Raw genomic sequence first — 15920 nt, forward strand, 5'->3', positions numbered from 1 at the left:
TCTTTAATTTATTTAAGCAAAGACAAAAGTGGGGAAAATAAATTACTAAAATCAATCATTGGAATTATTTATTAATGCTTGCACAATGCGTTGAAAATATTGTCTTAAAGTAAGGTGTTACTGATAAGATGTAAAAACACATACCTAGGTACATTTGTATGCAGTTTGATACATTATATGAAGACGGAGTGCATTACTTCACCAGAGTACCCACTTGTATCATGTTGTATGGTGTTTAATAAACAAGAGCACCGCATAACGGGTGCCACGCTCGGCTGCTAAAGCTTGTCAGAATTTTTTTTTTAGAAGTCACAGTGACCTTGACCTTTGACCTAGTGACCCAAAAATGGGTGTGGCATGTAGGTGCATCTACATATGAAGTTTCAAAGTTGTAGGTGGAAGCATTTTGATTTTAGAGCCAATGTTAAGGTTTTAGCACGACGCCGGCGGACGACACGACACGACGAGCTGACTATGACAATACCTCGGGTTTTCTCCGAAAACAGCCTCGCTAATGATGTTGAATATGTGGGTGCAAAAAAACTCAGTAGAACAAATCATGTTTCTTATTGGAAATTATAATATGTTATATGTTTCTTTTCATGTAATATATTAGTAAAAGTGTTCCTGTTGTTTTAAGAATAGAAATGTTATCAGGATTCAACAGTTTGACACTTATCACTTGGAAGTGAATAGATTAGACCACCACACAAGGGTATACAAGGATGTTACACTCTAATAACACCCAGTGATTTTGTTATGCTTTATTTTTATACAGCCTTTGTCTTTTTTATTGGGACAAGTAGCGTAATAAACCTTGAAATTGGGGAAAATGAAAGATTATTAATATGCATCTTTCATGGGAAATATTGGTCAGATTTTGATGGAAAATTCTTCTTTTTGCGTTTGGAAACAGCCTGAAAGAGGCTGATATTTTGGTAAAAAAACAAGAGATTGCCAAGCAATATTGTCCCCTACCAGTGAAACTCCATCATTGTCAGTAATTTTTTTATTTTTTATTTTATTTGTTGCCATAGCAACCAGAATTCTTGACGTAGTTACAAAATGAAATGATGTGCTTTTAAAGTTATCGCAGGATCCAGAAAAGTGTGACGGACAGACTGACAGACAGACTGGCAGACTGACAGACAGACTGACAGACAGACAGAGCGCAAACCATAAGACCCCTCCGGTTTCACCGGTAGGGGACAAAAATCACTGAATAACACCACATACAATTCAAACATCAAGATGCATCAAAATCGATCAAACAAGCCCAAAGTCTTATTATATTACAAATGAAAAGAAAGAACACGTTACAAGTAGCCCCATATGAGCCTTGCTCTGGGAAAAAGGGCTTAAATCATGTGTCATATAGACTGGCTTTTACGCTTAGAATAGACTTTCTTGAAACAAAAAAAGTCCATAAAAGCAGTAAGTGTCCTCCCTGATTAACAGCCTCTGCAGACTGCACAGGCTAATCTGGGATGACAATTTACAGACATATATTAAGCCCAGTTTACCCAGAGCAAGGCCCATATATATCTGAGAATCAGAGTGAGCCTGCCTCAAAATTCATCCATGCAAGATTAGCCAGATTGTGCTCATATTTATCTGTTAATATTTTCACTTACCTCTGCAAGGGTTTCGATTGGCCGTAAGCTTCATGTGATCCCGCTCAAGCTCAGCGATTTTCCGCAAGTTTTCCTGGAAGCTCGAGGAGTGCTCGACTGGTTCCTGTAGCCTATCAAGTTCGATGGTTTTGCTGATTGCACTAATTTTGACCTTCTCTGCGTTGCTGACCATGTTCCTCATATTCTCGAGCTGTTTTTCCAGGAGCTGACATCGTGTTTCTGCCACCGACAGCTGAGACTCAAGTTCTGTGAAGAGAAACAAGAATGCATTGTTCAATTAATGCTGATGTCCCCCATGGAAGCCTTGTCAGTATCAATTTATTGGCCCATTTTTTAATAAGTATTCTTCCAAAACTAGGTCAAGGTCAAAATGAGGTCAGGTGAAGAAAATGTGCTAAGAGTTGGATGGAAGTATCAAAGCTTTTTAAAACAAGAGCTGTGTTTGTGAAACACAATACCCCCTACTGCGCTTTGAAGCCATATATTTGACCTTTGACCTTGAAGGATGACCTTGACCTTTCACCACCCAAAATGTGCAGCTCCATGAGCTACACATGCATGCCAAATATCAAGTTGCTATCATCAATATTGCAAAAGGTATGACCAAGGTTAAAGTATTGGGTCAGACACACATATACCATGACAGACAGACAGTCACATACAATGACAGACAGACTTACAAAAGACAATATACCCCATATACAACATCCATGCAAGTATCGAAGCTTTGTACCATGTTGTAATGCTATTACCGGTACACAGAATGCGTCATTGCGGATTAACCAAGAATTTGGACCATCAAAATAAGTCTTAAGTCAAAACGGAGGTCAATGTCAAGGTCAAATGAGGGCAGGGTTGGGAAGGTATTTCTTTCAAAGATATCTTTGATGAAAGGATAAAAGCTGTACAGGAATTTCTCCAGATGCCAGATGAAACACATCATTTTTGGTTCATGACAGCCATGCAAGTTTGTTTCGTGCAGTATTGATTAATTTAAGACAAAACTAGTGGTTTTGGGTGAACCAAGTAGAATTTGAATTATGAATGTGTGATTGGACACAAAGTTCTGTGAATTAATCAAGCAAGTGCCCTATCCTGGTTGTGTTTGTACACTGAGTTTGGCGAGTTTACCAAGCAAGTATCCTACCCTGGTTGTGTTTGTACACAGAGTTTGGCGAGGTTACTAAGCAAGTATCCTAACCTGGTTGTGTTTGGACACGGAGTTCGGTGAAGTTACCATGAAAGTACCCTACCCTGGTTGTGTTTGTACACAGAGCTTCGGTGAGGTTATCATGCAAGTACCCTACCCTGGTTGTGTTTGTACACAGAGTTTGGCGAGGTTACCAAGCAAGAACCCTACCCCGGTTGTGTTTGTACACAGAGTTCGGTGAGGTTATCATGCAAGTACCCTACCCTGTTTGTGTTTGTACACAGAGTTTGGTGAGGTTACCAAGCAAGTACCCTACCCTGGTTGTGTTTGTACACAGAGTTCGGTGAGGTTACCAAGCAAGTACCTTACCCTGGTTGGGTTTGTACACAGAGTTTGGTTAAGCTACATAGCAAGTACCCTACCCTGGTTGTGTTTGTACAGGGAGTTCGGTGAGGTTACCAAGCAAGTATCCTACCCTGGTTGTGTTTGGACACGGAGTTCTGTGAGGTTACCAAGCAAGTATCCTACCCTGGTTGTGTTTGGACACGGAGTTCTGTGAGGTTACCAAGCAAGTACCCTATCCTGGTTGTGTTTGTACACAGAGTTCGGTGAGGTTACCAAGCAAGTACCCTACCCTGCTTGTGTTTGGACACGGAGTTCGGTGAGGTTACCAAGCAAGTATCCTACCCTGGTTGTGTTTGGACACGGAGTTCTGTGAGGTTACCAAGTAAGTATCCTAACCTGGTTGTGTTTGGACACGGAGTTCTGTGAGGTTACCAAGCAAGTACCCTATCCTGGTTGTGTTTGTACACAGAGTTCAGTGAGGTTACCAAGCAAGTACCCTACCCTGCTTGTGTTTGGACACGGAGTTCGGTGAGGTTACCAAGCAAGTATCCTACCCTGGTTGTGTTTGGACACGGAGTTCTGTAGGCCAAGCAAGTACCCTACCCTGGTTGTGTTTGGACACAGAGTTCGGTGAGGTTACCAAGCAAGTACCCTAGCCTGGTTGTGTTTGGACACAGAGTTCGGTGAGGTTACCAAGCAAGTACCCTACCCTGGTTGTGTTTGGACACGGAGTTCGGTGAGGTTATCATGCAAGTACCCTACCCTGGTTGTGTTTGTACACAGAGTTCTGTGAGGTAACCAAGCAAGTACCCTACCCTGGTTGTGTTTGGACACGGAGTTCGGTGAGGTTACAAAGCAAGTACCCTATCCTGGTTGTGTTTGGACACGGAGTTCGGTGAGGTTACCAAGCAAGTACCCTACCCTGGTTGTGTTTGGACACGGAGTTCGGTGAGGTTACCAAGCAAGTACCCTACCCTGGTTAAGTTTGGACACGGAGTTCGGTGAGGTTATCATGCAAGTACCCTACCCTGGTTGTGTTTGGACACGGAGTTCTGTGAGGTTACCAAGCAAGTATCCTAACCTGGTTGTGTTTGGACACGGAGTTCGGTGAGGTTATCATGCAAGTACCCTACCCTGGTTGTGTTTGGACACGGAGTTCGGTGAGGTTATCATGCAAGTACCCTACCCCGGTTGTGTTTGTACACAGAGTTCGGTGAGGTTACCAAGCAAGTATCCTAACCTGGTTGTGTTTGGACACGGAGTTCGGTGAGGTTACCAAGCAAGTACCCTACCCTGGTTGTGTTTGGACACGGAGTTCGGTGAGGTTATCATGCAAGTACCCTACCCTGGTTGTGTTTGGACACGAAGTTCTGTGAGGTTACCAAGCAAGTATCCTAACCTGGTTGTGTTTGGACACGGAGTTCTGTGAGGTTACAAAGCAAGTACCCTATCCTGGTTGTGTTTGTACACGGAGTTCTGTGAGGTTACCAAGCAAGTACCCTACCCTGGTTGTGTTTGGACACGGAGTTCGGTGAGGTAACCAAGCAAGTACCCTACCCTGGTTGTGTTTGGACGCGGAGGTCTGTGAACAAAGCACAAGTAATTGTTTCTCACCATTTTGGGAATTGGGCTGGGAACCTTTGGATTTGGAAAGATGGCATTGTTTTGACTTTGCTAACAAACAGTTTAAGATTAAAAATAAGTGTTTTCAAAATTATATTTACTAAGGTTCAACCCATAGAGATGCAAAGGGAAATTAACTAAATGTTGCATTGCATTTTTTTTATTGTTGGAATCCTTCAATTAAAAATGTTAGGCAGTCATTTGGGGAAAATATACACGTTTTGACACTGAGAATAGGGCCAAATATTTGACCCCCAAAATCACTGACCCTGGTTGTGTTTGGACACGGAGGTCTGGGAGGGCTTCCTCTGCTCACTCTCCCGCTGAAGGGTGTCCTGGTACTTGCTGGTCTCCCGCGCCAGGGACTTCAGCTTGTCCTCCGCTGTGGTCCGCTCCAGCTCCAGCGCGTGAATCTTGTGCTGGAGGTTCCTCAATGCATCAACCACCGCTGAAATCACAGCAAAGCCAATATGGGAAAACTGGGCTAAATGCATGAGCGTAAAGGGTTGTCCCAAATTAGCCTGTGCAGTCTGCACTGGCTAAGTTTTAAAGCATTTATGTTCAACCCTGACATACTGATGAGCAGCTACATGTAACAGCATAAAACCTGAAGAGCCTGTGAGTTACTCACTCGCAGGCTGTTCTTGTTTTATGCTAGTTGCATACAGCAAATTTAAATTTGATTTCATGTAGGAAAGGATTAAACTATGGACACTACAGGGGATTTTATCCATGGATAAACAGAGGTCATCAATTTCATCTGGCAGATTATATGCAGGAAATTCCTCAATACATCCAACGCCGACAGTCAGAAAAGACACCCATGGTGATTCCAATGTAACCCCCTTTTCTAAAAAACAGGGGGTATAACAAGGCTTGTACAGTATCGCAAGCAATACAGGAGTCCCCTACTAGTGAAAACCCCAATCAAATACAAATGGTTCATTACATTAATATTTGCCTTTATCTGCACAATTGTACTGTTTCATAATCAAACCTATTTTGCAATTGTCACAGTAGAAGATTTCTTAATTAAACATTCCCCAAGGAACAAAACTAAAAATGATTCAGTTTGGCATAACCAATGAGGCATACAGTCTAAGGGAGGTAGCAAACTTACTATTGAAAAATCAAGTCCCGCTCAAAATTACCAAATTGTAAATTCTGATTTGCACATAAGCCATAACATGATGCAACTAAAAAGCCCTTAAAATTTGACTTTTAAACAACAGTTGTTTCAACTGAAAAAAAAATGGAAGAAGAATCATCTGTCTTCATCTTTACTTAATTCTCAACTACATGTTCATTTATATCCACAGTTATGAATCTGTGTTTATTATTTAACAGGTTAATGTAAATATTATTTAAAATGAACAGGACTGAGTGGCTCCCTTTTAGCATGAATAGGGAAAAAATAAACTGTTTTGAATGACCATTTTTGAAGGCTCTGTTTTGTATACAAATATAAATCTCACAAATGTTGCTAATGAAATATTTCACCAATGAACCTTTCAATTGATCAATTCCATAATGGGTAATTGATTAAGTATTTATTCAAATCGCTGTTAAACTTTTTAGGGCTACAGTAGTGTGCTGAATAGAGACTTAATGGTTTTTTATTTCACTTGTTAAATTTAAGTGTCTAGCTTTATAATTCCACGGAAGCTTTTTATTTAATACTCGAGGAAAACATCCCATCAAATGGAATTGCAGCACCAAAAATATTTGATGATTGTGTTAACCTCTTGTCAATGAATGACCTTTTAACCAAACGTAGAAAAGAGGAACTAGTATATGCTTTGTATTTTTGGTTTGAAAAGGTATCAAGGTGCAGTTGTAGGATTATAGTTTCAGTTGTATTTCATAGTCATGAAAAATCAATGTAAAATAAAATTTAAAGTGGAAAAGGGAAAATACCTGACTGATATGCTGAGAGAATGAGGCCCTTTTGGGGCCCGAAATATGTCTGTAAACACAAGAGTGACCCTACCAGTTCTGTTGCCCTCTGGATACGTGCTGACAGGTTTATAGGGCGGCCGTTCATAGGGGTCATTAATGAAGGGTTTCCTAGGGGGGTAGTTCTCGTACATGGTTGACTCTTCAACCTCCATGAAGTTGCTGGAGCCTCGTTTCCCTGGAGATTTCCCCATTAGTAGGGTGGAGAAGTTCTGAAAACAGTTGAAAATAATTTCCTTGATTAATTACAGTATGTATTGTTTGATCATTTATTTATATATGGAATAGTTTTGGGAATAGTTGGAAAGTGTGATGTTCATATGTTCTAGCCATGTAGAAAATTTCTGGAAAAAGTTTCTATTACATGTATGTAAGGACTGACTTTTATTCTGCTTGCTTTATTATCTTATAAACGCAATGATTTAAACCCTAATTCCATGATAAGTACAATGTAACCAAGTTCTTGAAAAGTACATGTAGCTAGTAAAATCATTATCATGTGCAGAAAACATGTAGACAGATTGAGAAAGAAAAAAACAATTCAAAGTTTAATCAAATAAATTCCTGGTCATGCCTGCCAGTAAAAATCCTATCAACGCATTCACATGTAAATGTAATTTATTGAACAATTAGCATTCAATTTATTGTTATAATAAAAGGATTAAAAGTGAAAGTGGTTATCAAGTGGTAGCATCATTGTAATACATGTAGCACAACAGCAGTGACATCTCACATTACTATTTGGTATAGTTGTGAATGTCATAATTAAAAGTGAACTTAGGTCTACTCAAAAATGTCACTCCATAAAATAACATACCATTCTACACTGATCTCTTCCCCATTTGGTATTATTCCATCAATATCAAGTATTACAGATAAAAGGGTTTTAATCAACATAGCATTTTCAATATTTACATTAACAATTTAATTAAACAAATCCACTTGATCTTTGGAATTGGCAAAAAATCCAGCATAAAATGAACTGTTTGAAAGAAAGATCACAATTAATGTCCCATTAACGTTAGGTCTCATGAGGCCAAATACAAAACATGGTTTATTTCTGGGAATCCGACCATTATATTTTACCCTTGCAGACTCAAAAGTATTTACAAAATGTATGTCCTACATTCAATGTTCAACTTTTTGTCGGAATTTCGTGCTTCAGTGGTATTTTTTAGGAATCGGTTTCTTTTTCACTTAACATACAGAAACTAGTTGTGATTATATTTAATTGCATTACAAAAATTGTTAACAAAATGTAACTGTCCATGTGACGTTTACAATTTCCAGCTACAAATAAAAAGTGCTCCTGTATTTTGTGTATATCCTTCGCATAGATCAAAATTGCGCAAATATTATATTGTGTTTTTGACAAATTGTCACATTGATAACATGGGAGTATTAGCTCCTACATGTATATAACAAATTTGTTGCGCAGAGAAAATGTAGGATCTTTTAATTTTGGTTTCAAGTTCTGAAGCGCATTTGTAAAACAAATCCGGTGGATCTGCTGGGTAGTTGCATTATATTTCACATAAATGTTACAGAACTTAACAGCGTAATACAAATAATCAAGTTATTTTACATTTATTGTAAATTAAACCACGATCAACCGACCGATATTTGCACATATTTTTTTGAGGCAAGTCACAACCAAAAAAACACACAAATTTTTTGCTATGTCCTAACAACATTTTTTCGTTCATTATATTGTTGTTTTGTTTTGTTTAAATTTCACATATTTAGATAAAATATTTTAAACCATTTTACAAGTTAAATAAATGTGTATTAAATATACATTTGATTTTTATTCTTGTGCAATACATTATTTATTTGTGTGTTCTTCTTTTCTAAACAAATCCACATATTCAACCAAAAAACTTACAACTTATATAAATCATAAAATGTACATTTAACTACATGCATAAGAATATTCACTAGTGAATATTTTCTTCATTAAACAATTGACCTTCAACAAAGTAATATATATTTACACAATACTTATTTTAAATTACCTGTAATTGGTCTGAAATGTAAACTTTTACTGGTCAATTCCACACCAATTGCAACACTTTTCTATATATTAATTTAAATTTAAATCCACATCAAAGAAAATGTCACACATATATTTCAAATCACAGCACAGAGTCCTTACTCCAACAAGTTAAAAGAACAACATGGTAACAGACCACATAAAATCAGTTGTACAACATTAAAATCACATGTGTCTTCTCAACACATAAACTCCTGTGATCAAAGATATTGACAAGTTCCAATCTTGCTTTATCCTCTCTAATACCCTCCTGTCTCAGATTAACACTTGCACACATAAAAACGTACCAGCAAAAAAAAAAATTCAATTAAGATAAACCAGCTGTGCGGACATGATTTTTGTCTGAAATTTGAAAACTCCAAATTAAACAATTTGATCCATTGATAGGCTAATTGAATCTTAAAATGCACAATTTATATTCCACCCAAAATCAATCAAGTGTAATATAATCCCCTACATAATGGCAGTTAGAGATCAAAACATAATTCCATCTCAATATTAATACCCCTCTAATGCCATGAATGGTATATTTGATGGCCTGTTGATTACCAATGCCCTATGTTAAGGCTTTTCCATATAGACTGAGAGTTATTAAAACCCAGGTCAGTTTATGTGTGATTTAGTGATGTTTTATGGTTCAACAACATTTACCTGGCACTGGTGATCTACATTAGCATAATTTATACACTTTGATTTTTCTTTTATTTTTTGTTCAGTTTTGTTAGTGCATGTTGTTAACGAGGCCAAAACAGAATAATTTAATTTGGTAAGCTTCAATCGCTTTATTAAAAAGCTTCCAGTACAGAAAATAATGTATTCATCAAAGTAACAGTATTTTAATATATTCATTCATTTAGGCCTGTGCCATGTTAATATTGGACTATAAAAGAGTTTGATATGATCAGTTGATTGTGAATGATCATTCCCCAAAGTTGTTCAACTGAAAGTCTTTGTTAAACTTTGGTAGGAGGATGGAATAAAAACAATAAGAAAAGATGTGAAAAAAAGCAGTATGATAAACTTTGTACATTGTGACTTAATTGTGCTGTTTGCACTTAAGTACTAATAATCTTGCATAAATTCAAAATATATTCAATAAGGTATGATCCTTATTTAGGATAATTTGAGGCTAATACCCTGTACATGTAATAATGAATGCAACTCTATGCAATCATAAATACAAAATAGCCAATACAAACACGGTTTTGTCTGAACAGTCAAAGCTGAGAACAGCAGTTAGTCACGGAAAATGGCCAAAGTGACAGTTGTCGACGAGTGACCTTTATTCTCAGATCACCATTTTTTAGATGGCTGCTCAGTTGGTAGTATTGCCACATCGTTACCCCACCCAGTTGTTCGCACACAGTGTGAATCAAATGTTCATTGACGATAACTAGGCCTAAGCATAATTACTTAAATAATTTCTATTAAATAATACAGAATAATGACTTATAAATTGATTTAATTTTATTACTATTTTTCAACAGAATCCATGACTATATCAACGATAGAACTGTTGTGTACTCATGCATGTCGTTCATTCAGTTAATCCGAGAGAATGTATTACATTTATTGGGATGTATTTTTTAGTAAAGATTGTCACGTGTCATTAACATCATGTCCGAACAAATATATAAGTGGATTCGTTGTCATAAACCGAAAGTATGGTATAACTGTATTACATGAATATTGTCAAAGAGGGAAAAAAGATGGTTTATATCTTAAAAGGGCGGGGCATAAGAAATGAAGGGGGCAAAATATTTTAAAGGGTGGGGCATAAAATGGAAGGCTCCTAACCCTCTAATCACATTCTGCTTTAGCTTAATCCCTCTATGTAAGTGAGTTCCAAGCATGTGGGAAGTGTGAAGCAGCGATTTTCCTCCTTCTTTATAAAGTACCGGTAAACGGCACTTTCCCAATTACGAAAAAAATACAAATTTCCCAATTGCTGTCCTTAAATTCCCAATTAAAGGTAAAAAAAAAAAAAAAAAAATTTTTTTTTTTTTAAGCAACATTTAGTTTGTTTCCCTTTACAGCTCTATAGCTTGAACCTAGGTTTATATAATATTTACAGCTTGAAAACACTGACTTGGTTATCAATTTTAAAGTATTTGGGAGCAAAAAATCAAATACACCAATTTCCCAATTTGAGGTTTTCACGACTCGATTTTTCCCAATTTTGAGGTTTTCACGACTCGATTTTTCCCAATTGGACCGGTACAGGTACTTTTCCCAATTGGACAAGGAAAATCGCTGTGAAGGCTCTCTAATCTGTTTAAAAGTAATGATCATTATATCTTCAGTTTATCTGATGCTAAGAAATAAAACTGACAACTGTATTCTGGTGATTTAAAAGCTTGAATTGTCACAACCCATGCAAAAACAATAAAAAGTGTAAAAACTATTCTGGTTTAAAATGTAACTGCGTAATAAGGTTAATAAATATTATACATGTTTAACATCACTATTTAATATAAACACCGGGCTTTAATAATTCTGGACATGAAGAGACATCAACACAATGATGTACTAGATCATGGATGGCACAATGATGTACTAGATCATGGATGGCACAATGATGTACTAGATCATGGATGGCACAATGATGTACTAGATCATGGATGGCACAATGATGTACTAGATCATGGATGGCACAATGATGAACCAGATCATGGATGGCACAATGATGTACTAGATCATGGATGACACAATGATGTACTAGATCATGGATGGCACAATGATGTACCAGATCATGGATGGCACAATGATGTACTAGATCATGGATGACACAATGATGTACAAGATCATGGATGGCACAATGATGTTCTAGATCATGGATGGCACAATGATGTACTAGATCATGGATGGCACAATGATGTACTAGATCATGGATGGCACAATGATGTACTAGATCATGGCTGGCACAATGATGTACTATATCATGGATGGCACAATGATGTACCAGATCATGGATGGCACAATGATGTAGTAGATCATGGACGACACAATGATGTACTAGATCATGGATGGCACAATGATGTACTAGATCATGGATGGCACAATGATGTTCAAGATAATGGATGGCACAATGATGAACTAGATCATGGATGACACAATGATGTACTAGATCATGGATGGCACAATGATGTACTATATCATGGATGGCACAATTATGTACTAGATCATGGATGGCACAATGATGTACTAGATCATGGGTGGCACAATGATGTACTAGATCATGGATGGCACAATGATGTACTAGATCATGGATGGCACAATGATGTACTAGATCATGGATGGCACAATGGTGTACTAGATCATGGATGGCACAATGATGTACTAGATCATGGATGGCACAATGGTGTACTAGATCATGGATGGCACAATGATGTACTAGATCAAGGATGGCACAATGATGTACTAGATCATGAATGGCACAATGATGTACTAGATCATGGATGGCACAATGATGTACTAGATAATGGATGGCACAATGATGTACTAGATCATAGATGGCACAATGATGTACTAGATCACGGATGGCACAATGATGTACTAGATCATGGATGGCACAATGATGTACTAGATCATGGATGGCACAATGATGTACCAGATCATGGATGGCACAATTATGTACTAGATCATAGATGGCACAATGATGTACTAGATCGTGGATGGCACAATGATGTACTAGATCATGGATGGCACATACATTAGAAGCTCGACTTATCAGTCTTTGAATATAAAAACAAAAACATGATTAAAGACATGAAAAAACAAGATACAATTATTCATTTTGTTAACATAACCAATTTAGCCTTAACAAGAGATTGCCAAGCAATATGGTCCCCCACCGGTGAAACTCCACCATTGTAATTTTTTTGGTTGCCATAGCAACCAGAATTCTTGACGTAGGAACAAAATGAAATGACGTGCATAATCTTCACATTGCCATCTATACATGTTTCAAGTTTCATGAAAAAATATGAAGAACTTTTAAAGTTATCGCAGGATCCAGAAAAGTGTGACAGACAGACCAGACCAGACCAGACAGAAATCTGCTCAAAGACAAATAGCAGTTGCATTATTTCTGCAAAGTAAATTATTCTTTAGTTTTGCAATTTTCCATTGTTTATCACACAAAAAATGAACCTAAATTAAAAAGTATTTTTTATTTTTCTTTCCCTTTTAAGTAGATTTGATATGATAAAAACCTCATTTTAAAATTTTGGAAACATTACCCTTATCATATTAAGAGTTCTCACGCTTAGAATAATGTAAACTTAAAAAAATGACATCAGCAAGCAATGATGTATAATGTTAATATGTTTCAAATACTAAAGAGTGTTGTTACCCTGTTGGCGCTTGGCACTAAAGTCACTACATATTCCTCTCCACTGGACGAACTTAATCCTGATTTGCTGCTATTTATAGAATTCAGGCTATTTATAGAATTACTCCTGCTCCTTAAGTGACTGGAATCTGAACCCGACTCTAGGCTGATCGATCCTAAATCTGCACAATCATACATCATCATAGTTAAATAATGTTTAGGATCTACAATTCTCGTCTTGCAGAAAGGCACTTTGTTTTGATTTATGCACGTTATTCTTATCCCTGAACAAACATGTACCAAAACTCAAGCAAGGCCTCTTAAGAAGAATGCAACACTTGACTATCACATAAATATTTGCAATTGTGTATGTTATTGTTTACTTATATGTTTGTCTCAAATTTGATTATCAATATCATTCATGTACTGCACGTAAACATAAACATACAGGTTTATAAAATACACATTTGCTTGGTAAATGAATCCTGTTTACAAATTGTTTAAACAAGTAACTGCAAGCGCCATGATAATCACTTCTTTGTGATATATTCCATATTCAACGTCTTCAGGCAAATGTTTGCAACAAGTCTTTCAAAGATTTTTAATTACTGGATCTTCACACAAAGAGCATAATTCTAATAGAAGACTCATAGAAGGAAAGTCAATATAGCACTACATTATACTCCCAAAATTTCAATTATATTTCAACACAATTCAAAAAGATTTTTTCCAATTTACCACTACAAGATTTGCAAAGCGTTAATTAGTTTTCCAACCTAAAACACTTAACTATTGTAAATTACGCCTCAATTTGCCAAATGTTTCGAAACCTGATAAAACTATTTAAATATCCCATTTGGTTGTCTTTAATAAAGTTCATTGTTAAAGAGTATTCCAACAGATAAATAATATTTTTATGAATAATTAATCAGTAGATACATGTATTAGAAGAACAATAAAAGATCAGGGGTAATAATATATAAAATCAATACACACAATATCACAGTCACATTCTTGCAGACTGAAGGTATGTTACAACCTGTGACAATGAAGAATACATCTTGTGAACCATAAATAATTGTTTCAATAGAATGTGTATTGCTATTATGTTTATGTTACGTCTTACGAAACGATCTCATTTTTCTGCAGATTATGCCCCTTTATCTGCTACACATGTACATCTCATACATTTAAACATTTAAATGAATAAAGAGCATTATGTTTTGAATTACCATTGTAAATCAAAAATTGAAATTTAATTAAAATTATTGGCAAATAAAATAAATATGTGCACTTTTAGTTGGCAATAGTTATACTAAACATTGATGAAGGTTTTTACTGAATCTTAAGTTTTTTTTCAGAATGGATTTGGTATATTATTCCAATATAAACAAGGCTATTGTCAAGCAATATGGTCCCCTACCGGCTCCACTATTGTCAGAAATTCCACCATTTTCAATTATTTATTTTTTTGGTTGCCATAGCAACCACAATTTTTGACGTAGGAACGAAATGAAATGACGTGCATAATGTCCATATTGCCATCTATCCATGTTGCAAGTTTCATGAAAAAATATTAAGAACTTTTAAAGTTATCGCAGGATCCAGAAAACCACCATTTTCAGCAGTATTTCTAGTCTATTTGTTGCCATAGCAACCAGAATTTTTGACTTAAGAACAAAATGAAATGACATGCATAATGTCCATATTGCCATCTATCCATGTTTCAAGTTTCATGAAAAAATTAAAGTTATCGCAGGATCCAGAAAAGTGTGACAGACAGACTCACAGACAGATGGACACACAGAGCGCAAACCATAAGTCCCCTCCGGTGAAACCCGTAGGGGACAATTAAAGCATAACAATCTGAAATACAACTTTTCTTTAATCTGAATGCAGAATTCCTGAATGGTTTACAGGCAGGGCTAAAAAGAATAGTTTTTAGTTGTGAGCGTTAGCTCACACTTATGTAGAGACGCAGTTTTGCAAGCCAGTTTGCTTTTAACTAAGCTAGGAACGATAACTCAGTCTGCTGTTTGCTAAACTAGGAACAATAACCACTGCCTGTCTTCACTACCTGCAGTAAAATTATGCAGACGACAGATGCTAGAAGCGTGTGCTCTACTACTGCAGTGTGTATTAAATCAATAGTATTTAGCAGCTTGTAAGACAACATTGGCCAGTCTAGTGTTTATCATTGAAATCTGTACATATGTGCTGCTTTCAGGGAAAATGGGGCTTAATGCATGTCAAATAAGATTAGCCTGTGCACACTGATTAGCCTGTGCAATGCGCACAAGCTAATCAAGGACGACACTTTCTGATTTTAAGGTTTTTTTTGTTTAAAGACAGTCTCTGCTACTGGAATGAAAATTAATGCATATGCATTAAGCCCTGTTTTCCTAAAATGAAGCTTAAATAAACTTTTGTATTTATGATTTGAAAAAAACAAAACACCTCGACCTGTGCTCTAAGACACACTCTTTATAAATGTGAATGGGTTGTGTTCATTTCAAACATTGCGATATAAAAAGCTATAACGTAATTTTGAAAACTGAGTTGCGTCTAAGATTATACAACAGCGAACAACTTCACTGCCTTCAGCGCTTTGATTTGTATTTATATCAAAGTTGCAGATGCTGGAAAGATGGGTTAATGCTCAGGTGCATATATGTATATATATTGTATTAAATGTTACTTGTGTTTTTAAATGCATGTGAGATATGGATTACAGTAACCAATTCCTTGAACACATGTAACATCCTACAAGGCTGCGTTAAGCCAAACTAGATTAACACAAATGTTGATTGATTTTTTAGTGAAACT

The 15920-nt window shown here is 36.5% G+C and overlaps 1 protein-coding gene across 1 annotated transcript in view; it reads right to left on the reverse strand.

Moving 5' to 3' along the window:
- The window catches only part of LOC127850956 (centrosomal protein of 57 kDa-like), a 46026-nt gene that overhangs the window by 11561 nt on the left and 18545 nt on the right, over nucleotides 1-15920 (reverse strand). The window contains exons 2-4 of the mRNA XM_052384363.1: nucleotides 6743-6920; nucleotides 5021-5200; nucleotides 1631-1880 (exon numbers count right to left, since the gene is read on the reverse strand). Coding sequence (XP_052240323.1) covers nucleotides 1631-1880; nucleotides 5021-5200; nucleotides 6743-6920 — 608 coding nt within the window. The remainder of the gene's footprint in view (nucleotides 1-1630; nucleotides 1881-5020; nucleotides 5201-6742; nucleotides 6921-15920) is intronic.

Source organism: Dreissena polymorpha, chromosome 11 (genome assembly GCF_020536995.1).
Source record: "Dreissena polymorpha isolate Duluth1 chromosome 11, UMN_Dpol_1.0, whole genome shotgun sequence".
Classification (NCBI taxonomy): Eukaryota; Metazoa; Mollusca; class Bivalvia; order Myida; family Dreissenidae; genus Dreissena; species Dreissena polymorpha.